The sequence below is a fragment of the Coturnix japonica genome, chromosome 2 (genome assembly GCF_001577835.2).
Source record: "Coturnix japonica isolate 7356 chromosome 2, Coturnix japonica 2.1, whole genome shotgun sequence".
Classification (NCBI taxonomy): domain Eukaryota; kingdom Metazoa; phylum Chordata; class Aves; order Galliformes; family Phasianidae; genus Coturnix; species Coturnix japonica.
The window spans coordinates 133,033,411-133,060,011 of NC_029517.1; the positions used below are offsets into that span (position 1 = coordinate 133,033,411).

The window sequence follows — 26,601 nt, forward strand, 5'->3', positions numbered from 1 at the left end:
TGGCGTGGCTTGGGCAATAAAGCATATCCTGAATTAATGTTGAACCATAATTAATTTAAATACAAATAAATATGTGGATACGCTGCAGCAAACGGAACAGTGGGGGAAGAGACAGGCAGCCCAACTGAAAGACTTCAGCTCTAATTAATGCCACAAAGGCAATCAGTGGCTTTGCTGTGCCAAATGAGCGCAGCGTTGGGGGACTCATTGAAGCACAACAATGGGCACTGCTCAGTGCTTGACACACCAGACAGTTGTATCGCTTATTACCACCCCGCTCAGAGGATTTATTACTGCAACTGATAAAAAATGCTCGGCTGCAGGGACAACAGAGCTTTTGTTCCTCTGGAGCACTAGATATCGCCGGCTGAGTCCCAAGTCTTTTGGAGAGGAAGAAATAAAGGGGAAGACAATGCCAGTGCTTGCAAAGACTGTACAAACCAGACTCCAATGGACTTCTTTGATAGATTCCGTGATATGGCAATGGCAGTGCATGATGTTCTGGGTCTGTGACAGAGATCTCTCAGCATCTTGCCCAGGAGATCCCTACATCAGTGTACATGGCTCACAATGCAGAATGGCTGCCTCTGCTTCTCCATTTTTAAAATATCTTCACAGTTTCAGGCCATTAATAAATAATCTCTCATCTCAAAGGAAATTCCCTCTTTCCTGTCTCACAGTGAATAAGCAACTTGTAGATGCAGCTCTTTTTCGTTTTCCCATCTCTAAATGCACACAGTTAGAATCATAGAATAACCCAAGTTGGAAGAGACTCCTAGAGATCATAAAGCCCAACTCCTTAAGTTGCCATCCAATCCCCACACTCATGGCAGCAGGAATCCAACTTTCTTCTGCTAAATGTGATTTTTACCTTGGAAATGTAATCTAACCTTCCCAATATCAGTGAACACTGATGAGGGGCAAGCACTGCCAGTTGATGAAAACTTCAGCCAGCAAAAAAAAAACAACTGATTTTTACTGGGCAGAACATATTCTGTGGGGTTTTTTATCATTTCCAGAGAGGAATCATCTGCCAGTCACCACCTCTTCTATTTCCTTTCCTTGGGACTGATAAACATTGCTGTGATACTTTGAATTTATGCACAATGAAAGAAGCAAGCTTGGATTGCCAAGAAGAAGCGTGCTTTTTTTTTTGTAAGCACCTTTGATTATGACGAGTTTTTCAGACCTTATGAGATTACACAATGCTGTTTGAATTAGCAGTTGTTCATTTGGATATTTTGACATTTTCTCACATGGCTGAAAACAAAACAAACAAAAAAAACCAACAAAACACATCAACACAATGGGGATCATTTGGGGCTATTCAGGGTTTTGCAGAATGTACAGAGAACCGGGCTGCGTATGTTTCATTTGGTCAAAGAAACCAAAGTCAATGAGCTGAAATCTACAGCAATGTGATTTAAATCAGAATTCAGACGTCTCCATGATTCTGTTTTATTTTATTTTTTCGGAGTGAAAACTAGCAGTTAATGAGAGCTAAACAGAGTATGATGACCGCTGCTAATGAGGAAAAGTGCTCCAGGAATAGCAGACTGGGTGATAGATCTGATGATCAGGGGCCAATTAGGGTGTGACTGCCACACTTGGGAATGCTTCACGCTGTACCATGCTAATAGGATGTATTCGTGTTTCCTTCCAAACCTGTCCCTATAACAACCTCTCTTTTCCCTCCCTTCCCTATTCAATTACCAGAGATGTTGCTATGTGGATACAGATCAAGCCTGGCAGTGTTAATTCAGCTGTGACTGAAGTGCATTGACCACACACATGCACTCTGCTTGTGGTCTTCTGTTGGAGCACACCTTTGCTCTGAATATCTCCTGGCTGGCAGCGTGAATTCCTTTGAATAACAATGTGATCTCAGTTTGTGCTTTAAGGGCTTCCTCTGAAATACAGAGCGTTTGAGTGCTTGAGGAGCCAGACTCACTGCTTTTCATTCATAGTGAAGAATGAATTCCCTCACAAAAAAAAATACTGATTGACTAAAATGAGATATGTCATGGTAATGTACAGATTCCTTCAATATTTTCACTTGAAACATGATCCATGTCTCTATTTTGATGTTTTGTTATAACTGGCTATACTGAGAGCATTGTATTGGAATATGTAATGTCGATAAAGCCAACTTTTATGCTGGCATGTAGATCGTGAATATAAAAATCAATGTGTTATGATGCTTGCTTATTGTCAAGACATAATATACCAATTAGAGGTTGCAAGGATCCCAGGAAAGTACTGCTGACATGTTTGCCTGAACTTGTTCTTGGTGATCTCCCTCTCACTCACTCTTTAGCTCCTTTAGTTTGCACTCCCCTTTCTCAGTCCCTTGTAAGTGCAGGTCAGGGACTCTTGCACGTGCCTCTTTCCAGAGGAAGCTATTTTCACATTCCGCTTTGTTATCTTTCTTTGGGCCACTCAGTGGACGGCAACTGGAATGAGTGGTCGAGCTGGAGCTCCTGCTCCGCTTCTTGCTCCAACGGCACCCAGCAGCGGACGAGGGAATGCAATGGACCTTCCTATGGGGGAGCTGAATGCCAGGGACATTGGGTGGAGACCCGGGACTGCTTCCTACGTCAATGCCCAGGTCAGTGGCCAATGTATTTTCCTCTCTTTTGCGTTACCTTCTATCTGCAATCCCAGATAAGTTTATATAAAATCCTTTCCTGCTTTCTTTGGGGAAGAGCTGTGCTGTTTTCATGAGTTTTGCAATAATAAGGAGGCTGTGGATCATACCTTTGGACCATGTAAGTCAAAATCTATAGCTGGCAAATCCAGGAGACCTTAGACAGATGAGTGATTTCCCACAGGGAACACAACTTTCTGACTAATTGGGTCAACTGGAGTGAAAAAAATATTGTCTTGAAATCAAGGCTTAGAAGTCTAAATGTTTTCAAGATTAAACAGAACCAATTAGTGATGCCATGCTTCCCCTGGACCTTTTCTTGGCTCCTCTTGGTTGCTATGTCCCTCTTAGCCCATAAGACTGAGAAGGAGTGGTCCCCTGAGATGGAGAGAACCTTCTTCCCCTTTCCACGAGAACTAGTACACCCACAAATAACCATTTCCTCAATAAGTGCTTATCCCCAGTGGTAGCAACAAAATCTGCAGCTGAAAGAATAGCAGTATTTAACTCTATTATCATAGAACAACTGGAGTTGGAAAGGACTCATAAGGATTAATTATTCCAACTCCTGGCTTGTCACAATAACACTTAAAGATCAGGCCATAATTACTGGACTTCCCTATACGGACTCCAGTGTGTTTTCTTACTTAGATAGCTCACTTCTTTGTAACTTATGGAGATCCTTAAGGACACAAAAGGCCTCCCTCTTTTTAAGCATCCTTGTTACACTGATTTCAGAGTTACATATCAAAGCATCGAGGGCTATGGTTTACACTATATATGGTTTTACTAAATAAAGTACCACAGATTGATGCTCGCCTTTTTCTTCAGTAATTTTCTTCCTCTGCGTGAAGAAAAAGAGAGAAATTTCCCACCCTCCCACAAGGAATTATTTGACCTGAGATAACCCGTTAACTCCTAATTAAAACCCAAATAGGAATCAGGAGAGTTCTCTATTTCTGACACTGAGTTGTTGTTCCATGTCTGTGATGCAGAAGAGAACATTTTCCTACCTTGTAGGCTTGTTGTGAGGGATAATTAACATTTTTATAGTGCTTTGATAAAGGCCATTGTTAATGCAAGAGAAGTAGCATTTCCACTGAATGTGTAAAGATACTTGGAACAGATACTAGGAAATGAGTCTCTTGCAAAAACTCTTTCTGAGGCATGTGAGACAATGGTATAATGGAAGTGGCTGGAGAAGGGTTATTTGACATTTCTTTGTGGTTCATCACCTGGGGGCTCTGCTTGTCTATTTACAACCACAGCACAGACCTGAAGTGTGACTCCATGAAAATCTATTATTTTCCCATATACTTTTTGCATTCTAACCAAACTCAAGCTATGGAGTATTGCAGCCTGCTGTTGCCATCCAGCAGGTTGAACCAGTGCTGACTCTCAGAGTGTTCAAGGACAGAGACCCAGTTCTGAGCCCAAGGAAAGAATCATAGGATCATTAAGACTGAAAAAGATCGCTAAGATAATTTAGCTCCCACCATGCTCACTAAATCATGTCCCTCCATGCTACATTTAACATTTTCTTGAACATCTCCAGAGATGGAGACACCACTGCCTCCCAGTGTAGCCTGTTCCACTGCATTACCACTGTTTCTGAAATTAAACTTTTCCTAATATACAACTTGAACCTACCCTGGCAAAACTTAAGGCCATCACCTCCTACCTTGTCGCTGTTATCTGGTCAAAGAGGCCATCATCCACCTCACTACAACCTCCTTTCAGGGAGTTTCAGAGAGTGATGAGGTCTCCTCTGAACCTCCTCTTCTTCAGAATAAACAGCCTCTGGTACCTCAGCTGCTGCTCATAAGACTTGTGCTCCAGGAAAGAGATAGTTCTGGTGTTGTGGCATGAAGGTATTGAGGAGAAGCAGAAGAATGCTCTTCAGTTGTCGAAAGACTGTTGCAGTGGGAAAGATAATGTAGTGATTTCATGTGCGTTGAGAATCTGACAAGGATTTGAGGCAGGAGACCTCCCTTCACACCTACTTTACTCATCTTATGTTCTAGTGCTTACCTTGGAAACTTGCCTTCTATTGCAGATAATGTCAGGGATGTTACAGGCTGTTTCTCTCTTTCTCTCTTTATTTTTAATCTCCAGTGGATGGGAAATGGCAAGCTTGGGGAGTATGGGGGAGCTGCACCGCTACGTGTGGAGGTGGGACTCAGAGACGTGACCGTGTGTGCTATGGACCCTTCTTTGGAGGAGAGACCTGCCAGGGTCCCAAGGAAGAGTATAGGCAGTGCAATGACAGGAAATGTCCTGGTAAGTACCCCAAACTCTTCAGAATCTCCTTTTTACTGGGGAGGGAAGGGATTTTGGAAGTAGCTGTCAGAGAGCTGAATACAACAGGGAGTTGTGATCTAGTTGTCCCCACTCATAATGCAGATACATGACACATCAAGGGCTAGATTTAATTTTTACAATATAGCCATGATGATTTCAGTCAACACTTGTTAAATCTCACTAGTCTAGACTTATGTTTTACATTTTTTTTTTTCATTGCTGTAGAGTCATGAAAGGAAAAGAGACACTGAGAGCCATAATTGATATCAGAATCTCGAGTCCATTAAATTCGTGCCCAGAATTGTCAGTCTTGTTCATTCTCACCCTTCTCTAGCTACACAAATGGAACCAGCATCCATTTAATAAAAATGGCATGAAAATCTGAATGGAGGACAAGGAAATCATAGAGTCATGTAGGCTGGAAAAGCCATTAACATCAAATCCAACTGTCAACCCATCATTGCAATGCCCACTAAGTCATGGCCCTCAGTGTCACATCTTTAACATCTGCAGGAATGGTTACTCCTCCATCTCCCTGGGCAGCCTATGCCAATACCTCACCACTCTTTCTGAGAAGAGATTTTTCCAAATATCCAACCTGAACCCCTCTTATGCAACTTAAGGCCATTACCTCTTGTCCTATTGCTGTTTCTGGGAAAAGAGGTTGACTCCCACCTTGCCACAACCTCCTCCTCTTAGGGAGCAGAAGAAAATACAATCTGGAAAGATTCCATGTCTCACATTCAGTGTGTAACCAGAAAACAGGCCAGCACGCAATTGTTATTCCCTTTCTTCATCTCAGTTAAACTCCCTGCTGGTGAAATCGCTGGTGAGAAATCAATGGGCTATGTGATGTTGGCTGGCAGACTTCATTGATCGTAACTGGCTCCGGTTTATGACCGGGGGGGTAATTAATTGTTGGAGCAGCTTGGTGAGCGACGGGAGAGATTCTCGTGGTGGCATCATGGCTGTCCGTGTGAAGAGTGGGTGTTTTGCTAAACGACGAGCTGCAGCTCAGTGCAGACACTTCTGGGGATGGATCTGTGATGTTTTTGGGACAGCTGACCCCTCCGAGTCGCTTGCAAATGGCTGAAGACAGATAAAAGCCAAAAGCACTTCAGCAGGGAAGTTTTACCCAGTTTAGGCAGAAGATAACAGAGCATTTTCACTCCTTGCAGCTATGCTCTAATAAAAGACATCACCTCTCCTTACAAGCTGTGCCTCTCAATTAGCAGAGGCGTTTGAGAGTCTCTTCTAACTCAGCCACAAAAGCTCTCCTCCGCCACTAAAAGCCGTAGCACCGGGTTGTCTGGTGGTGTCTACAGAGTGATGAAGATTTAGTTCAGCTTCAGTGTGTGCCAGCTGGGGCCCTGGCAGAACAAGCCCGATCTTTTCTTCTGTGTCCGCAGGGGCTGATGCCTGCACAGCACTCAAAAGGGAAAGGCATGTCTGAGGCACTGAGCCCTGCAAGGGTTCAAAATCAGAAGGGTCTTGCTGCAGTTGTTAATTTGCAGGAGGGGGGGGGGAAGAAAAAAGGCTTTTAGCTAAAAATAAACCCACTCCATTCATTCTCGAGAAAGTATGAAGCGCTGGCATGATTTGATTTGAACAGAAGAGTTAAGCCTAATTGGGTTAGTTATTAAAATATCCCCTTGCAAATAGGTTACTAAAATATATATATATATATAGTTATGAAACAGAAATAAAAATAAATAAATAAAAGGGTGAATTGATTCTCTCCTGGCCTGGGAATTGCTTCTGCATTCATGGGCTAGACGGTGCCAGTCAGTGCACTCCTAAAGAGCATCACTGATCCACAGCATCCCTCAGTGGCCCCCAGGGAGACTGCAGGGATGAGGAGACTGGGAAGCTTTGAGAAGTCAGAGGAGAAAGGAGAGGTCAGATATGAACACCCTCTGCTCTTTGACAGGTGGTATTTGCTTTGGTACGTTGCAGCTGAGATTGCTAGAAGTTTCCCACCCTATTCCCCAAACCCTCCTTCCAAACCACATTTTGAAGTGGGAAATACATAGCCATGGTCAAAGCACTGGGCCACAAGGCAGGGATGTTGCATTCAGCTCTCTAAGTAACCACATCCCAATCACAAGTGGAAGATTTCATCTCTCTATCCTATAGCTCCTTGTCAACAACTTAGGTGTAAAGCTACCATGTTTTTGCCCATGTTCTGCCTTATCTACAGAAGTTATGAGCTGTTGTTGGCATTGGAACTATTTATGTGCATGTGCAGAGCACAGCAGGGGTTTTGCTTGCCCTCTGGGATTTCATTATAATAGGGTAAAACCTTTTAGACTTGAGGTTAAGCCTCAAGACTTACCCTGGGTAGTTCCATTCCCAAGGTTTTACTGCTATCACGAAGTCTAAGATTGTCTACGTCATTGCATCCATGGGATATTCCCTTCTAGAAGGATGCCTTCAGCGTTATCACATGCAGATCCATTGAGAACAGCATAAAAACTCAGAATGCCTTTTTTTTTGTTGCGCTAGATGTAGATTTTCCTTACAGCTTTGCACACACCCACTGGCACCACTAGACCTTGGCATGGGCAGTGTTTTCCTACATAGGAAGGAAGCTCTGCAGGCAGCCACCCAGCTCCATGGCTGGTTGGCTTTGGTTTTGCAGCTGCCACTCCTGGCCAGCTGCAGGCACACTCTCCGCTTTCTCTTTATTGTTAGTTTGAAATGCACAATAAATAAATCTATAATTGAAAACCATTAAACATAATTTTCCCCTTCCACACTCTTGGGAGTGATGAATAGCTTTAACACCCTACTCATGGCTCCTTTCATTTTATGTGCTGCAAGTAATGAGTTTCTCAGCGCAAACCCTTCCTTCTGTGATGGGTATTTTTCTCAGGCCCCAAAGACTCCAGAGCTGATATCTCTACCCTTCAGCAGAAGCATCTGAAGACATTATCTTCCAAAGAGTTTTTTCTGTAACTTCTCAGAACATCCTTTGCACATTTCTGCAGTCCTGGATTCTGCAGCAGCATTTGGAAATGAGTTGCTAGTGCAAATTGGTGCTCAGGTTTTTTTCGTGTCCTCCTGATGGCAGCAGATAAAGGACCTGAATGGAGGCCATACATGGGATATTCCCAACTGTTTCCTTTTCCCCCTGTTTGTTCCATCCTTCATTCTTAACTCTTATGCAGAGCCTCATTTTAATCACATCCAACACCAAAATGGTCATCCTGAAGGATGGAAAGAATTGAGCATGGAGCCCTGAATTTCACCACCAAAAACTGTATATTCTCACTTGAAAAAAACTCCTTGGCAAGGTGTAATAGTAATAGCTATCTTCCAAGCATCATGTTTCCAGACCATACTCCCCCTGTTTCCCCTTTCCATGCCCTTTCCCATGTGCCTCCTGAGCATGAGGCTTTACCAAATGGAGTTTTTCTTTCCTTGCAGAGCCCCATGAGATCTGTGATGAGGAAAGTCTTGCCTCTGTGGTTTGGAAAGAGACGCCTGCTGGGGATGCTGCAGCTGTTCGGTGTCCTCGCAATGCCACCGGTACGGATGACTGCATATCTTGGCTGGAGACCCTCAGATCACCTTTCATTCTTTGACTTCTAGACAAGGGCAACCTGGCTGTGGGAAGAGAGGATGAGCAAATGGTCTTTCTGCCCTTTACTCAAGGCTAAGTGGGGGTTTCTGTGATTCTTTAGTATTTACCAACAACCTGTGGTCCATACAGGTTAACTTGAGATGGTCTCTCCTCCAGCTGTTGCCTACAGCTTCATTATTAAGAGCTGCTGTGGTAATTCCACCCTATTCTGCAGAAACAGACTGGGCTCAACTAGACACGGGTGTTATATTTCTCTCTGCTGACCATAAAACAAAGTAGAAAATCTGAATTTGATTGCCCAGTCATGTTTTGATTATCACAGAATGGCTTGTGTTGGAAGGAACCTTAGAGATCATCTGTTTCCAAATCCCTTGCCGTGGGCAGGTTGCTACCCACTAGATCAGATTGCCCAGTGATGCTTACTTCTCCTTTTTATAAATCACAGGAACTCTTTGAACTTAATCTATAGGTACTCAAGTTGCAAGTACAGCCATGGTGATATGAAATGATAGAACGTGGGTATTCGGTTGTTATATGTTGTGGCCACATATTCCAAGGTGTGGAAAACAACACATGAGAGAAGGCTCCAGATATTCTGGTGGTGGAGATTGTTCCCAGGTGCACGTTTCTGTTCCTCAGGCAGGAAAAAATAAATAAAAAAATAATAGGGCAGGAGTGTCTGGAATGATCATGAAGTTTTTAATCTATATGAGTGAGTTCACTGGACACAGAAAACCCTGAAGCTGTTGTTGACTCATGCATCCTGGAACAGTCAGTGTAATTCCTAATGCTAGCCTAGAAGAAGGGCTGTACCATAGGTCACTGAATCATTTAGCAGTAGCAATGGAATTGTGCACCCAGCAAAGCCTGCTCCTCAGAGACTTTCCAAATAGCAGTGCAATTGCCTGGGCTATTCCTGTCCCCTTTCTCTTCACTGATGTGTGTGTTCCTCTGCATTGCAACGGCGTGTGATTACCACTGCAAAACTCACTGTACACTGAAGCTAAAGAAAAGCCTGGGGGAGGACTGCAGGCAGCTTTTCAGTGTTTCAACAGATGCAAAGATGGTGCTGTTGGATATTTATTCTTGTTGAGACTGTGCAGGCAGCAGCAGTCAGTGCTTCAGTTGCAAATACCAGACCTTGCCACCTGGGGAGGCTCGTGGGACTTCTTGAACCGGGAAGAAGCACGCCCCGAAGGACAGATTAAACTGTCTTTTGCCTTAGAATCACTGAATCGTAGAATATACCATGTTAGAAAGGACCCATAAGGATCACTGAGTCCAACTTCTGGCTCCACACAAGACTACCCAAAAGTCAGACTGAGACCACATGACAGAGAGCACTGACAAACCGTGTCCAAGTTATACTTTTTCTTTTGCATCTCCTTTTGTTGTCCTGTCTCCTAGTAAGAAAATGCAAGAGGAGGAAACAGAAATAACCTCTCAAGCACATTCCAGATGCCCCTGCTGCCTTTATGTCTGTAGTTGTGCCTGCATAGATACGTTGTCCTGCATGATATCCATGGAAGTGCCTGGTTTTTCAAATGTCCCCACTCCAGTCTTCTTTTCTTTCTTCTTCTAGGGCTAATCCTTCGAAGATGCACTTTAGATGAAGAAGGGATAGCTTATTGGGAGCCTCCAACATACGTCAAGTGTGTTTCTATTGATTACAGGAACATACAGATGATGGTAAGGCAGACTGACTTCAACTTTAAAAATATTTGGGGTCTCCTCAAATGCTTGTTATACTGTCACAGTTACAAAGAAGAAGGAAAGCAGCATTTCCATGTGAAAGGAAGATGACACCTCTGTTCTGTCTGATTGCTTTTGTCTTGTGATTGCTCAGGCAATCCATGGACAATAGTGGTTCCTCACTGTGTCTTTTAATGTCTAACCTGTCAGAATCTAAGTCTTACCAAGTCCTCCAAATAATAGAATCACGCATTCATTCGAGTTGGAAGGGACCCTTAAAGGTCATCTAATCCAACTGACCTGCAATGGACAGAGACATTGATATCCGTTCTGATATCCATTGGATATCACATTATCCACCAGAATTACTGTGACTGTAAGACTTAAAAATAAGACAATTTTCAATAGACTTAAAATTACTGCTGTGATGAATTCTCCTTTTTTTCTGCTGGTCTCCTGTAGCTTGCCTTACAATGCTATTGCCTTCATGAAAACTGTCCTTTTCAGGATGAGCTACAGTCTGAGCTAAAATAGTTCAAGTTTGCTGTAAGAAAACAAGGTTTTAGAGCAAAAATCTTCTGCTCGCTGGCCTTGGGTCAGCAGCAGAATAGCATTTCTGTAGTAGAATAATCTTTTCTAAACCTACACACAACCTTTTCTTTGTGGGCATGCAGAAAAAAATTGACTTTTGCTCTTCTATCATTTTAAAAATATCACAGGCTGTCAGGTCAGCAAAGATTGTCAGATTCGTCTAATCTGTGCTCTGAATTACAAGGAAGGTCATAAACCTTCCCCCAGCAATTCCTTCACCGAGCTCATTAACTTGACTTTCACTGTCACTAAAGTGTTTGTCATCTTTCTGTTCCTCAGACCAGGGAGCATCTTTCCAAAGCTCAGCGTGGGTTGATGGGAGATGGGCTGTCAGAAGTGCTCCAAAACCTTGTGGAAATCTCCCAGGATGGGACCAGCTACAGCGGAGACTTGCTGTCCACCATTGATGTACTCAGGAACATGACAGAGATCTTCCGTAGGGCTTATCACAGCCCAACTTCTGGAGATGTGCAGGTGAGCTGAGCTGCTTGCATAAGTCTCAGGGTTCGATTACCTCTTTTTGATTTGATAATGATGAAAAGCAGGATTATGTTCTGCCCAAGTGAAGTGTCTTTGCTTGTAAACAAACCCTCCCTTTGAGACTGTTTCTCTCTGGCCTATAAAGTAAGATCTTGAAATAATTCAAAGTCACTCTGAACTATTTCAACCTGATAGCACTTACACTGGAAGCTAATTGGTATCTTGGAAAGAACTACACCCTAATGACTAGATGTAAGAGGAACCTGTGATATTGGGTAGCTGTATGTTGATGTGGAAGAATATCTTGATGGCTTCTCACCCTCAGATTTTACTTTCAGCAGTTGCATATAGAGTGGCTACAAAATATGCCCTTGGGATTGATCAGCACCGAAACATTAAACTGATCCAACAGTATCTGCAAAAGGTGGCAAAACTTGAGAAAAAAATCAATGCTCTTGAAATATCTTGTCTCCTTCCTTCTCATTTTGTGTTTTGTGGTCAAACTACTACAGTGCTTAGCACCCGCTTGATCCATCTCTGCTTCTCTTTCAAAGTCACTGAGAAAAAAAACATGGTAGTAAGTTTCCCTATGCTGGAAAATGATGGAAATAGTAGGAAATAGGATAGGAATTGATTTCTGCAAGGCGAGATCAACAGTATTTACCCAGATTGTGACAGATATCTGTCTAATCTGTTCTTTAAAATCTTCAGCAGTGAAGATAAGACATGTTCCCAGTCCTGTTCCTTCACAGGAATAAAAAAACTTGGGAAAAAAAGTTTTACTGCTGTTAACATCTTTGGAGGCAGAAGCCTGCTAAATGCTGTGGGAACCTTTGGGAACAGGACCTTGAAAAATCTCTTGGATGATTTTTATGTGTTCCTTGTGCACTACTATGCCCTTTCTAGAACAGGCCTTGTTTGGCTAACTATCCCCTTTTTCCTCTTTTATCTCCTTTCTCCAGAACTTTGTCCAGATCATCAGCAACATCTTATCAGAGGAAAACCGGGACAAGTGGGAGGAAGCTCAGCTGGTATGAACCTTCAACACCTTCAGTGAAACAAGTCATAGCCTTCTTCATAGGCTTAAACCATAACAAGGGATATTTACAACGGTCTACATGGCTCTTCTTGACCATGATACATTCTGTGAAACGCAAATCTTTCATGTTGCCACAGACCAGGAAATATCTCCACCCATCTAATAGATAATTTTATAATGAAAGAGAGAAACTACTTGGATATGGTCAGCTCTGATCAGCTTCAGAGTTGACCATCTCAACAGGAGTTACCATAAATCAGCTGATACCTGCCACTGGTCATTTGGGTGATCTCAGTGCCAGGCTGAGTAGCTCTGTAAGCCACAGGATCTCAGCCCTAAGCCAGAGTCTTCGCATTAGTAAGAACAAAAAAGCTGGTGGTGAACACCAAATTTTGGATAGCTCTCAGACATCAGGCTAGATTTGGAGTTGATAACCCTCCTTGCTTGCTATAATTCTCCTTATGCCAAGATAAAGCAGTGGGATTATGTAGTTTTGAGTTCTTGGCTACAAAGATGCAGGACAAGCAGGATTTCCTTGTTTAGAGCTGTGCTCCGCTCACCTGAGCTTCTAGTTCTGTCCAGCATGCGATGAACAAAAATTCAGTTATATTTTACTTTCTGTCCTCTCAGATACTGAGATTCTGCATAACAATTCTCTAGCTAAACCCTTGCATACTGGTTTGTTTATATATCCATGTCATACTTGTCCTTTGTATCTTCTGTCATAGACGCACTCTTTAATTTGGTAAGACCTATTCCTTGTTTCTTTCCCATTCTATTCGTGAGCCCGTGGGCTACTGCATGTTTTCATCTTACTGCAGTCTTTGGGAACCGAAATGGAAAAGAAGAGTGAAATGGGAAAGAGTAAAATGGGAAAGAGTGAAATGATTCTGCCTCAGATAAGCAGCAGTGAATTGGTGAACTGGTGAACTGGTGAATTGGCCAGTGGTAATGATCATTCCTTCCATGTCCTTTCCTCAGTATTATACCCTGGAACAAAAATACCAGATCTTTTATGCCACAGCATTAAAATAACCTGGACAAGGAACATAAGAGCCTTTATGAGAGATCAGTCTAATGGAAAGTACCCATAGGTCTGGATCAGAACATGGCAGCTCCTTTTTTAACCATCTCTCGTTGCTTCAAAAGTCATCAGAGAGACAATACTAAACAAACTGAGAATACTAAACAACAGGACCTTGACCAAGAGCTGAGCAGCCTTGTGGACCTATCCTTCCATCTTTTCTCCCTTAGATCTGTAGATCTGTTTTTGTTGTGTGTTTTTTTTTCTCTTTGCGTTTGGAAGGGGATGGCATAGTCTGATTCCAGTCAAAATAAGGAACCAAATGCTCAGTTTCAAGACCACAGGTGTGTGTACATATTTGAGAACAGTGCAGAGGAGTCTATTGAGTTGTCATGACAACAGGGAAATCCTGCTGATCTTCATAAAAACAGCTGCAGGTTTCACTCTCTGGCAATTTGTTCCCATCAGCTTTCCCTGTGCAATATGCTCTTTGTACCTATAGATGCAGCCCAGCCTGCCCTCAGCGTTACATCAAACTGTGCAAGGAGTGGAACCACGATGCTCTAAATTGCCATAAATAAAATGTTTGCCTGGCATTTATTTTAATGGAATTAGTGATGACAGTACAGCACCATGACTTTAGGACAGAAAATGGCCTCAGAAATCTTCAGGCGCTGGATGGCAAAGATTTCAGCAGTCTTTGTCCTTCTCATTCAAAGCTTAGGGAGCAAACCAATGCTTCATATTTCACAAGGTCAATTATTTCTTTTAAGAGCTTTGGCTCCCCAATACCTTCATTAGAAAGAAACCCAACATCATTATGGTCTCATGTTCCATCGTGCCCCCCATGTGGAAGATGGGGGGGAGGGGAAAGATATAATATAATATAAAATAAAATAAACCAGAAAGGCATTCAGATAGAGAAGAGCTGTCATGCTTTTGGAGCAGTTACATTAGCTGTTTTATGATAGAAACCTAAAAGACAACAACCTGTGTAGCTTGGGGTTAATGTGACATTGTGTTTTCAACCTGTAATAGAATATAAAAATACACTGTTAAAAATAGTCTCCTCACTTTATTTCTCCTTCTCTGCACACCTGCTGTATTGGCAGGACTCTTTGATCTGATCTTGATACTGTTTTAGTCTCACCAATATTCTTTTGGATAGACAAACAGAGTGACACGCATGGCCACCTTCTTGCTCCTTGCCCATACAGCCTTCCTTCTGCTGCCATTCTTATCTCCTCCTGTCCTGCTTGTCCTCAAAGTTCAACAACCCCAGGGAAAAAAAGTGATAGTGATGGAAAAGGAAATAAAGAGATGTAAGGAGTTGGACTGCTTTTCTTTGACCTCTCATCATCTTTGCTAAGCCCCTGCAGGCAATTGTGCTTGAGGAAAAGACAGGTAGTAAGCACAGTTCATTTCATGTGGCTTACCTGTTATGAAATCAGTCACTGCAAAACCAGTTATTGTTTGACAGCCTTTTGCATGCCCAGTATAATACAAGCAAATAAGAATTATTGCCAATATCTTTATCGTATGAGAGATATCGGGAAGAAAAAGAGAGAAAATCCAATACTGTCTGGGCAAGAGTCAACTTGATTATTTGGAGAGTGAGATCCTGCCATCAGAATTGGAAAGAAGGGATGATGATGCTTTCTGCATAGAATTATGTGATCTGGTGCCTGGGATTTGACATTAGATCCTAGAGTTTGTTGCTAAGCATGTGTTTGTTTGACCATCTTTTCCCTCCAAAATTAGCCCTTCTCATTGCTGGGATTTAGTCTCCTCTTTAGGTAGTTTCTGACTCGGGTCAATAACTGGCTGAGATACCTGTGTCAGAAATCAGGTTCAGCAAACTGTGATCAAGGTACCAGATGGAGTTATAAATGACTGTATTAAATATACAAACAACTCCTTCAACACCTTTCTCTCTCTTCTGTTCATAGGCAGGTGGGAATTCAAGGGTTCAGGTGCTTCAGGTGTTGGATTTAGCTGAAGTGGAATCACAGAGTCATTATGGTTGGAAAAAAACTCTAAGATCATCTAGTCCAACTACATTTTAAGCATTTTAGAAGGTTTTAAAAATAGTTTAAAGGTTATTAAGTGGTTTAAAAGGTTTTTCTTCCAGGGTGGTCGAGCCACGTGTCACTGAACACAGCGTGATTCATCTCAGGAGTAATGTTTAGGGGCTGGATTCCTGCCTTTAAGAATGTTCTTCCCTCCCTCCATGAGAATTTAAGTCTAGATTTCTTTGAGGTGCACCATGCCATGTTGATCTTTGATTCAGAGAAAGACTTAGACCAAAGAGCAACCCTTGGAAATTCAACAGAAAATGAAAATGGAAGACAGAATAGATCTCTGCACTCACCAGCTTGCTGCATTCCTCTTTTATAGTGTCTCATGAAACAGACATCCAAAGTTCCCTGAGATCCTTCAAGAGGAAGGGGAAGCATTGAACCCGTCCTTCAATTTTGTTCCCTGCTTATCCCTTGAGATCCAGTGTTTCTTCTTTACTGTCCATATGTGAGAAACATTGTCCCAGGTATCCCTCCTGGAAGCAAGCCTGAAAACCAGCCTCCTAGAAACCTACCTTTACCCACAAAGTAGGCTGGAGTTTTTGGTTTGGTGTGTCTGCTTTCAGGGGGTTGTTAGCAAAATTAACTATCCTGGTGGAGGCAAGCTCTTGTGAACTCCCTCTACGTAGGAAATATACATTATATATTATATATATTATATATAATATGCACACACAAAGAAGAAATCCTGAGTGTGTTTCTCAGGCCAAGTACCTGAGGATCAGGGAAACCTAAGGCTTGGAAAAAGCTCTCTGAATCTGACATAGGGCAGAGTTTCAACATGGACCACTTCTTTACTTTCTGTCATGATGTCTCTGGGTGGGCAATTGCAATGCCAATGGCTTGTGTACTGCTAGGCTGGGCCAGGTACTCCAGCCAAAGGACCTTGGAAAGACCATGTAGTTACATTCCATCATGGCTAGTAGAAGTCTGTCCTGGCGTGTTGCTCTTCTTGCATTAACTACAAGAGGAGGGCTATAGCAAGCACCAGCAGTAACTAATGTGCTCTGGATCGAGTGGTTGATAGCAAAAAGAATCCTGAAGGAAAGGACGTAGATTATTTTCTACTCCAGAGATCCCCAGATATTTTGCTTTGCTTTGCTTTGCTTTGCTTTGAGACACTGCCCTCCAGCCTCAATTTTATGAATTACTATTTCTTGCTCCTTTGTTTTTCTAGGCTCCCTTAGATGCATTTTTTATTAGCTGTATTGTCCTTTTCTCTGCAGATAGGGCCAAATGCCAAGGAGTTGTTCAGGCTTGTGGACGATTTCATTGATGTCATCGGCTTTCGCATGAAAGATTTCCGGGATTCCTACCAAGTGACGGACAACCTGGGTGAGTTGATTTGCACTCCCCATGTTGGGTATAGACCCCAGGAATCTGTAATTGCAGTGCAGTATGTGTAATCTTGGATGTGGGGAGGGAAAGAGGGAAGGCAGCAGGTGGTGGAACATTAAAAGGTCTGGGGAAAGATGTGGATGATCGTAGCCAGGGAGTGGCTTTTCTCCAAATAAGCTAGGACTTGGGCCTGATGAAAAGATGGGCACAAAATGGTTTGTGAAATATCTATAGAACCATGAACAGAGAACAGATGACAAACTGGGAAGAATTAAGCTAGTTCCTTTTGTTTTTCAGCACAAGAGCTGCACAGCAGCCAATGAAGTGATCAGGCAGCAAACAAACAGCAGGCAGTATTTGATTTATGCTGTATGCACAATCGCAGCATGGAACTTGTTGCCAAAGGATGCTGCAGAAGCCAAAAAGTACAGATTGGCTCATGATGGGATTAGGAAAATGCACAAAGGAGAGTTCCATTGGTGGCTAATAAAGTTCATTGTCTGGATGTAACCACAAGCTGAGGAAGTCCTGCTGACTGCTAGAAGCTGGAAGGACAAGACAAGAGAAGCCTTGCTTTGTTTTTTCTTACAATTCCCTAAGCATCTGCTTCTGGCCACTCCTGTAGTAGAAGGATCTCTTCTCTTCCAGGTTTAGTGCAGGCAGGAAGGCTTTGCTGTCTGATTTTCTACTATTGACTCTAGTGGGCTTTTCAATTTGTGTGAATTTATTGAGGCAGGTTTTGCTTACTGATTTTATTTGCTGTTTCCCTCTAGTCCTTGGCATTCACAAGCTGCCTGCTAATGCAGCAACTGACATCACCTTCCCCATGAAAGGCTGGAGAGGCATGGTTGACTGGGCCAAGAATTCGGAAGACAAGGTCACTGTCTCCAGGAGCATCCTGTCTTCAGGGCTGGCAGGTAGGCAGCACAGTCAGAATTCTCTGGAAGAAAATGTCTTCTTCACTTTCTAAGAGAGATTCCTTCCATTTGGCTGTCTTCAAATTGTCCTTCCAGCTGAGCTGGATTGGCTCATAGAAGCTCGCCATAGCAATGCTGAGTGCAAGGAAGGGTTTTAGATGTGAGCAGACCAAGGGTCAAATCTGAACTCCTTGGGCAAGTTCAGCATTAAGTTTAAAAAACAGAAAGAGGCAGCACAGAAACTTAGGGCAACACTGTCATGATGATTGCTTCTAAGGCTTCTTCTTTTGAGCCTGCAATAAGTGAAAACATCCCTGTGTTTTCTGAGTTGCTTTGTTCTTGATGCCTTTGGGCATTGGGATCCATCTCCAGTTCTCTCTCTGCAAGGCCTGTTGAGCATTGAAATGTGCTCTATGAATATTCTGGGTTTCTAATAGGGGTAGACACCAGTAGTGGTCTCTGTTGGTGCCTTATAAGTATGGTTAACCAGCATAGGAAATGTAGCTGTGGTAGGGTGACAGCCATGCAGGCAAACAGTGTTGTTATGTCCTTTGAGACTGGATCCAATCCTGGAAGAGCCATCCAAGGGTGAACAGCTTAGCACATCAGGCTGAGCAACTGATGGATCTGGCTCTGCTAGCAAAGCCTTTACCTGGATGCCAGCGCCAGCAGCCAATGCAAACAAGATATTCCTGTATTGGCAGTGAGCCTTTGCATTTGGCAGAATTGATAAATGGATTTTCGAAAACAGGTCTCTAAATTAGGCTGATTGCAAGGAAATGGTGGGTTTTCCTTGTTGACAGCCTGGCACGTAGCATTAGTGGTTTTGAGAGAGCAGGCTGCTGGTTACTGCACCAGGATGTGCTGTCCTTCCCTAGTACTAAGGTGAGAGACAATGAGCTATGTCTGTCAGAAATCCTTTGGACTTTGTCATACCAAGACCTTGTGTCATAAGTTTCCTTACTCAAGATGGAAATAACATTGCCATCATTTTTACCTGAGGCTGAGAAGAGTTAAATTACACTCTCAAGGGTAAAGAGTGAGTTTCTGACAGAGCAGAGCCAACGAAACTCCTCCTGTTTTATAGTGCTTTAAACATAGCATTATGTTCCTAGAAGAACTTAGCATTTTGTTTGCTCATTGTCTCACAGGAACACACGTTGCTTCTTTAAATGTTCTACTGCATTCTCTTAGCAAAAAGGGGGAAAACTCTATTGGAAAGGAAGTAGGATCCTTGGTTGCAGAGGGGTTCATGACAGAGGCCAAAAGTCTGTGTTGACTTCCCTAGGGAAACAAATCTTAGTCAATTGCTCTGCAAGCCTGTCTGTCAGTCTGTCCTGATTTACACCTGCTATCTCATCTGAGCCCAATTTGACAAACATCCAGAGCTGTATCTTTCCTTCTGGGGAAATGAGTGCATTCAAAGATCAGCTTTGGTAGGAGACATCAGAGAAGCCCCACAGCATGATACATCTGCAAACTTCCTCGTCTCCAAGTGACTTATTTCTTCTCCACTCTGACAATTCAACCTCAGGGATGCCTCTACTGCCTTTGCTTCTTCCAGGAAAATTCTTGCTAATTTGCAGCTGGGCTGAGCAAGGCAGAGGAGGAGGTCAAGTGATGTGTTCAGAGGTCACACAGATGATTCAGGCTCATCTGCTGTCCTCCTGAGGCTGCACATGAGTTATGGGGTCAGGTCAGGCACAGTGGGACATCTCCCCTCCTTGCCTGCCCTTGTCGGCCCAAGCACAGCTCTTCTCTCTGATGGCTTGATAGCTGTGGATGTGTCCAAATGCCTCTGGGTGGCTGTAAGAGACCTTCTTGCCCTGCAGTTTTGCCTGCTATGGTGCTGTCAGAGGGATTAGTGGGATTTCTGAATGGGAGAGAACTCATCCTAAATGAGTCTTGCATGGAGGCAGGCACCCACAGTCACCCTAAAAGTGTTTGGTCCTCTCATAGGTCTGATGGAGACCCAACGTGGTGACATCAGGCACTGCATCCCTCCGTAGTGATGCTGGTGTTAGATGTGCCCCAACAGAGGCCCCACTAAGAGGTCCAATCCTGCCCTTGGATGTCTCCTTGGAAACATAACAAATGAAAGAGGAAAAAGAACTGAATCCAGACTCTTCCAGTCCTGTCCTCTCTCTGTGTTGCACTGGTGGAATTTGGGGTGAAGAGAATTTAACTGGGGACAGATGACATTCTGATTATCTCAGTGCTGTTGTCTTCTTCCTTTCCCTCTGGTGTCCTGCAGAGACGGATGACTCTTCTGTCTTCGTGGTAGGGACTGTGCTGTACCGGAATGTGGGCAACATCCTCTCACTCCAGAGGTAAGGTCACACCTGAAGTGATTGATTTAGTTCTGCTCCCACCCCAGAACTGGACATACTGGAGAGGGGTGACTAAGGGTCACCAAGATAACAAAGGGCCTGAAGCACCTCTCCCATGAGGAGAGGCTGAAACAACAGGGACTGGTTAGCCTGGAGAAGTGGTGGTACAGAGGGATCTCATCCATGTCCATAAATAGAATCATAGAATCATAGAATCATAGAATCATAGAATCACAGAATCATAGAATCATAGAATGGCCTGGGTTGAAAAGGACCATAATGATCATCTAGTTTAAACCCCCCTGCCATATGCAGGGCCACCAACCACCAGACCAGGCTGCACAGAGCCACATCAGCCTGTCCTTGAATGCCTCCAGGGATGGGGCATCCACAACCTCCCTGGTCAACCTGTTACAGTGCGTCACTACCCTCTGTGTGAAAAAATTCCTCTTAATCTCTAACCTAAACCTCCCCTGTCTTAGTTTAGAACTATTCTCCCTTGTCCTATGACTATCCACCCTCGTAAAGAGGCATTCCACCTCCTATTTTAATGCTCCTTTCAAGTACTGGAGGACTGCAATGAGGTCTCCCCAAAGCCTTCCCTTTCTCTCACCTGTGCAACCCTATTTCAAGGGGAATCACTGTGCTGGTGCTACTGAATCACTGCTTACCTCTTATATTCATCCTCCAGCAATGAATCCTCCTGCTCCCTTCCTCATTATGAGGGATCTGAAGGGGCTTAAGTGATAACAGGAAGGATGCCCAGCTGCCCCAGTCCTCCCAAGCTACTGGGGAGCCACCAACCTTGATGAACCTTTTGAGAGCATCAGGGCAGAAGACAGGCTCAGGGAGAGGAGAGTAGTGGAGTGACATGCTTGGCTGCACGTCTACCACATTCTGGCTGCTGCAAACTGCCTCGGGCACTGAAGCCTTTGTGTTCAGCCATCCCTTTTCTTCTCTCCCTTTATCTCTCACTATCTTTGCTCTTTTTTGAATTTTTTTGTTTAATTTTTTTTATTTTAATTTTTCTTTTCTTTTTTTTTTTTTTTTGGTGGCTCATATTGAGGCTGTAAATTAAGAATCCTAAGGCATCTTCTAAATATGTTCTGCACTGATTAGCGTGAGCCCATTTACCATAAACACCAGGGCATCTCTTCTCACCGATAATCATTTTAATACCTACAGATTTAGCTCTGGCAATGGCAAAAGAGCTCCAAGTGAGTGCAGAGAGGAATTAACAAGCCAGCCAACTGTATTCTGTAATATCTTCCATTACAGCACTGGGAATTAGATCAGAAGGGCAATAAACATCATTGGCTCAAATGATCCAGTGGTATTTCAGCATTTTCTGGCCAAGCAGAGAATGAGCTCTGATAACCAGCAGCTGCAGCAGCCGCAGCCTCTAAGCAGCATTCCCATGGGAGATGTGATTTAAGACGTTCCTTAATTAAAGGACAGTCCCTCTTTAAATAATGCAGAGTCCTGAATCACCTGTGGCTATACAAGGTAAAGAAAAAAAAGCAGGTAACAGAAGCAGCCGCAGAGCATTACCTCCTAATTCACCACCGTGCAAATGGACACAGGCAGAAAAAAAAGGGAATATCCATAAATAACCATGTAGCTGTGCAGTACTTGCCTAGGGAGTAAAAATAATTCCTGGACACACGTGAGTTGACAGATCCTGGTTTTGACCACATTGCCTTAATGCAGGGAGGTTTTTTTCCCCACTAAAAATATGTATCTTTGTATAATACAATGTAAATTGAACTCGGCAAACGGCTCCAGCTGAGCTTTTCCTAATTGTCCCAATTTACCTCCCCCAAGTGGCAATCCCTTATCTCAGCCACACACTGCTCTGTCCCTCAGATCCAGAGAGCCCTGTGGCTCTTGACAGCTGTGACCATTGAGACAGGGACATACAAGATGTGCAATTTTTCAGCATGGGGAAGCGAGCACCACTCAGTCCCAGCTGGGCTCTGTTGCAGAGGATGCATGCAGCAATCAGAATCAGCAGCGTGGTGGCCCTGTGTAGAAATGAATGCGTTTACAGCTGTTTGCACGCCTTTTATAGCCATGTAGGAACACACTGAGCAAATCTGACCTCCTGCTCAAGCCTGAGCTCAGTGTGTTTGGTTTCCTTCTCAGGAAACCAGGAAATCCAGGAAAGGATTGTCCCACTATGCGCTGTGCGGCCTCACCTCAAGCAGTGGGTGCAGGTTTGGGCACCACATATAAGGACATCACACTATTAGGGAGCACCCAAAGGAAGGCTGAGAAGATGGTGAAGGGTCTGACAGGCAAGGTGTATGAGGAGCAGCTGAGGTCCCTTGATTTGTTCAGCCCAGAACAGAGGAGGCTGAGGGGAGGCCTTATGGCGGCCTACATCTTCCTCACGAGAAAGTCCTCACAGTGTTCAGGCAAATATTTGAACAGTGATGAAAAAAGAGCTGGCATTTCCAGACCCAGCTACTAATGAAGCCGTGCATAAAAGTTTTTTACCTTTCAGCAGCTTTTTAGCTTATCTACAGCTGCCTATGTTTTAAAATGTAGAGCTGATGTTTACTCCCATTGAATTCCCACTTTTGCTCAACCTGTGTAGACTGACTTCTGTGCCTCATTTTCTTATATCCCAGTTTTAATTAAATTTTAAATGAAATAATTTGCTTTTTTCTTTTAAGCTTTGTTGTGTGTTTTCTTTTTTTTCCTTTTCTTTAACTTTCTAAAACACCGTTGTTCTTTCTGCTCCTCCTACCACTGGACAATATTCATTTGCTGAGTATTCGCTTACAGATACTTGAATGATTCCAGGTTTATTTTACTTTGGATTTTGAGATCTTGTGTTTGCTTTTATTAATTATCTTGCAATGTATATATATTTTTAACCCACTTGTGCTTAAACAAGTGCAAATCTTTTCCAAGTAATCATTTTGTAAAGATCTAGATAGAAAAGTGAAAGCTTTTGCCAGTGTTTAGCCAATGCCAGGTTTTGCCAATGCCAGTAGATGTGGTGAAGTTTTGAAGGGGCAGAAATTCTGTTTATCCATGGATGTATGAGGATCTGGCCTCCCACTCTACTACTGATTCCTTCATGGCATACTTTGAGAGCAGATCTTTCAGTGGATGGTCATGCAGACTTTACACACATTTAGACTGACAGTTCTTTTTGTGTTGCAGAAATATCAGGATGTCCTGTGTATTTAGGTGATTAGCATCCAGTGGGGAGATCTCAAAGGACAGAGGATGGGTTCCATCACCAGCAAGTGTGTCAAAAAGCTTTATTATGTAATGGGACCAATCTCTTCTGCACCGTATACACTAAACCTTGTACCACAGTATTGAATTCAATGGGACTCTCTATTTTGCAAAGGGGTGCAGTGGGGATTCATCACCTTCTCTCAGACCCTTTAAAACATCTCTTCTTTTTGCCCTTCTTCCCAGGAACAGCACTGTTCTGAACTCCAGAGTCATCTCTGTGACTGTGAAGCCATTTCCCCGGTCCCTCCTCACTCCCTTGGAAATTGAATTCTCCCACCTGTACAATGTAAGTCTTTCCTGGCAACCTTCACCATCCCACATCTGTGTATGTTTCTGCATAGGAGGAATATTATGAAGAAGGATACAGATTTACTGGGCTCCTGAGCTGTCTTTGCCTCTGCAGAATCCTTTAATCTTTTTAACCAGACTGCTGAGGCACTCCACTGCCATCCTGAGTCCAGGCTGATGTTGGTGTCTTGCTGTTTCTCACTGCTGTGCCTTTCAAATTTTGCCTCCTTGCTCAAGCATTGCCAGTGCAGGAGTGTACTGCTTGCACAAGGAACATGAGCATACTTGTCCCAAATTTGTATCATTTCTCTGAGGGGCATGGTCTTGGGCAAAAAAATAACTGCAATGAAAAATGGGCTCTGACAATGATCTTTCTTGGTGAGGGGAAGATGGAGGGGAAAGGTTGTTTTGGTTGATGCATGAAATGTTCTTTGCAGAGATTACTAGAGACATGAATATTAATGCTGTGATCAGCGCTGTAAAAGGCAGATGAAGATTCCCTCCAGGTTCCCCTGCGCAACCCCAAGCAGATGTATGTGATGGACATTTACACTGCCCTAAAGACTTCTCTTGCTGTGGATTTCAGATGTCTTCCTGAGGCTCAGGAACAAAAATATTAGATCTGTCATGTCTGTACTTTGGACTACTGGGGAAGAGTTTTCAAAAGTGCACTAAGATAGTTGTAGAAGTCATTCTAAATCTCTTACAGTGGCTTTAGAATCATAGAATTACTCAGGTTGGAAAAGACCTTAAAGATCAAGTCCAACCACAACCTAACCATACTACCCTAACTCTAACAACCCTCTGCTAAATCATGTCCCTGAGCACCGCATCCAAATGGTTTGTAAACACTTTCAGAGATGGTGACTCAACCACCTCCCTGGGGAGCCCATTCCAGTGTTAACAACCCTTCTGTTGTTAGGAAACAGGAAAGATATTTCCTGTTATCCAACCTAAACCTCCCCTGGTGCAACTTGAAGCTGTTTCCCCTCATCCTGTCTCCTGTCACCAATGAGAAGAGACCAATCCAGCTCTTGCTGTTATCAATTTTCAGGTATTTGAAGAGAGCACATCTGGCCACTTCCTGGAGAGCTGTGGCTCTTCTGAGAACTGTGTCCCACAAAAGGAATTGGTGTATTTGATCCACTTTCCAGAAGGGAACAGCAAAAGAATTCTGTGTGAGAGAAAGTATGCACATATGACACCATGTTGGCAGGAAATATTAATCTTAATGGAGATAGGATGGCCCTATGGAGGAATCTGTGTGGGATGGATTGCTGGGCTGAGGAAAGTGGGTTGAACCCTCTTCTCCCCTGTAACTAGAGATAAGACTAGTGGGGATGGCTTCAAATTGCACCAGGGGAGATTCAGGTTGGATGTTAGGAAAAACTTCTCCCAAAGAATGGTCAGACACAGGAAGAGGGTGCCCAGAGATGTGGTGGAGTCACCAATCCTGGAGGTGTTCAAGAAATGTTTAGATGTTTTACTGAGGGACATGGTTTAGTGGGAAATACTGATGTTAGTAACTGATAGACGGTTAGTCTGGTTGATCTTAGAGGTCTTTTCCAACCTTGGTGATTCTATGATTCTGTGAAAGAAGAAGAACATAAGTAGGCGAAAAGAGGAAAGACGTAGAGTCAAATCCTTGCACAGGCCTTATGTTGATGAAAAACAAATTAAGCCCCATTTTATTTTTACCTTTCATACCAGGGGTGAAAAATGGTGTTCCAAGAACTCACATCTGTGACTGTTAATATGGAGCTTCAAAGATAATCTATGTTTAGAGTAGTGGAAGCAGTTTGACGGGATCGGAATATTCCTAATCCCTCATATACTCCATAGACAGTATAACACTGTTTTGTTTCATTGCTCTTTTTACCTTTTTCCTGACAGGGAACCACCAACCAGACCTGCATCTTGTGGGATGAAACTGATAGGTGAGTTCTGTGGGTTTCTGTTTATTCTTATGGGCTCATGTGTTTTGGGGTTGAAATCAGCACAGTTTATCAGTGACGCATCAGTCTGTTGCAGTTGCTTGCACTCTCTACTCAGTTTTTTCTTGTGTCAAACTTCATGGCTGGCAAAGCCCTTTACCATGATAGGAACCATTCCTTTCTTCATATAGATCTCTATGTTGTGTATTAGTGCCAGACTTATATTTGAAGAACTGCAACCAGTTGTTGCCAGCGTAGCCCATAATGAGTCCTGTGTGCTGAAAGCATCATGTACTTATACCAGGGAATCAAGCAGAGATGTTTCTTCTGTTCACTGGGAGCTGTGTACATGATTCCCTTTGACTTCAGTGTACATTTTGCAGGAGTGCCTTTCTCATTTTAATTCTTCCAGTTTTGGACTCTGCAGCAAGAGGAATAAGAGAGAGCCAGGATTGTGGGATCATCTGCTGATTGCTCTAAAATGAGCAAGATGTATCTGTGTTTGGTTCTTTTCAATAGTCAGAACCAAACTATGCACCATAAGGTGAATAATGCAAAAGTGGAACCCACTGTTGCAAATGTAGCCTATCATGGTTGTGTTATTGTGATATAGTAATATGATTTCCATGATAATTTCTGTCATAGCTGACTCTGATCAGGATGCCTTGAGTGATGTGATTGTAGACAGCAGGGAAAAAAAATCCGCAGTTAATAAAAAGGGTCATCACTAGGGATTCCATGTGGAAAACAGTTGCCAAAGATCTTATATCTTAGAAAAAAAATAATAAAAAAAATACATTTTGAAAGTGCAGTCTTAAATCCTGAGTTAACTTGACAAGGATCCAAAGTGTTTCAGTTAATGATGTTTTTACTTCATTGACTTTTGCATCTGAGTTTGAAGACCAACCTTACTCCTTTTCTGCTTACACTCAGGCTCTCTCCTTGAGATCTCATGCATTTGGCACATATCTCTGCTTTATTATTATTTATTATTATTATCTGCAGAATCTGAAAGATGATTCTATTCTTCTCCTTTTATGCTCCATTAAGTAGCTTATACACACATAGGCGGGCAACATATTTGCAGCCAGTTCTTGTTGG

At 43.1% G+C, this 26,601-nt stretch overlaps 1 protein-coding gene across 9 annotated transcripts in view; it reads left to right on the top strand.

The window, feature by feature from the left end:
• Positions 1-26,601, top strand: part of ADGRB1 (adhesion G protein-coupled receptor B1) — a 264,284-nt gene that overhangs the window by 129,218 nt on the left and 108,465 nt on the right. For 7 of the 9 annotated variants that reach the window (XM_015856456.2, XM_015856458.2, XM_015856460.2 and 4 more), the window contains 11 exons: positions 2,435-2,608; positions 4,763-4,927; positions 8,378-8,479; positions 10,117-10,223; positions 11,097-11,291; positions 12,260-12,328; positions 16,665-16,773; positions 17,550-17,693; positions 19,948-20,023; positions 23,462-23,564; positions 25,460-25,503. In XM_015856456.2, the coding sequence (XP_015711942.1) occupies positions 2,435-2,608; positions 4,763-4,927; positions 8,378-8,479; positions 10,117-10,223; positions 11,097-11,291; positions 12,260-12,328; positions 16,665-16,773; positions 17,550-17,693; positions 19,948-20,023; positions 23,462-23,564; positions 25,460-25,503 (1,288 nt within the window). The remainder of the gene's footprint in view (positions 1-2,434; positions 2,609-4,762; positions 4,928-8,377; positions 8,480-10,116; positions 10,224-11,096; positions 11,292-12,259; positions 12,329-16,664; positions 16,774-17,549; positions 17,694-19,947; positions 20,024-23,461; positions 23,565-25,459; positions 25,504-26,601) is intronic. The other 2 variants (XM_015856457.2, XM_032442930.1) reach the window with 1 other exon arrangement.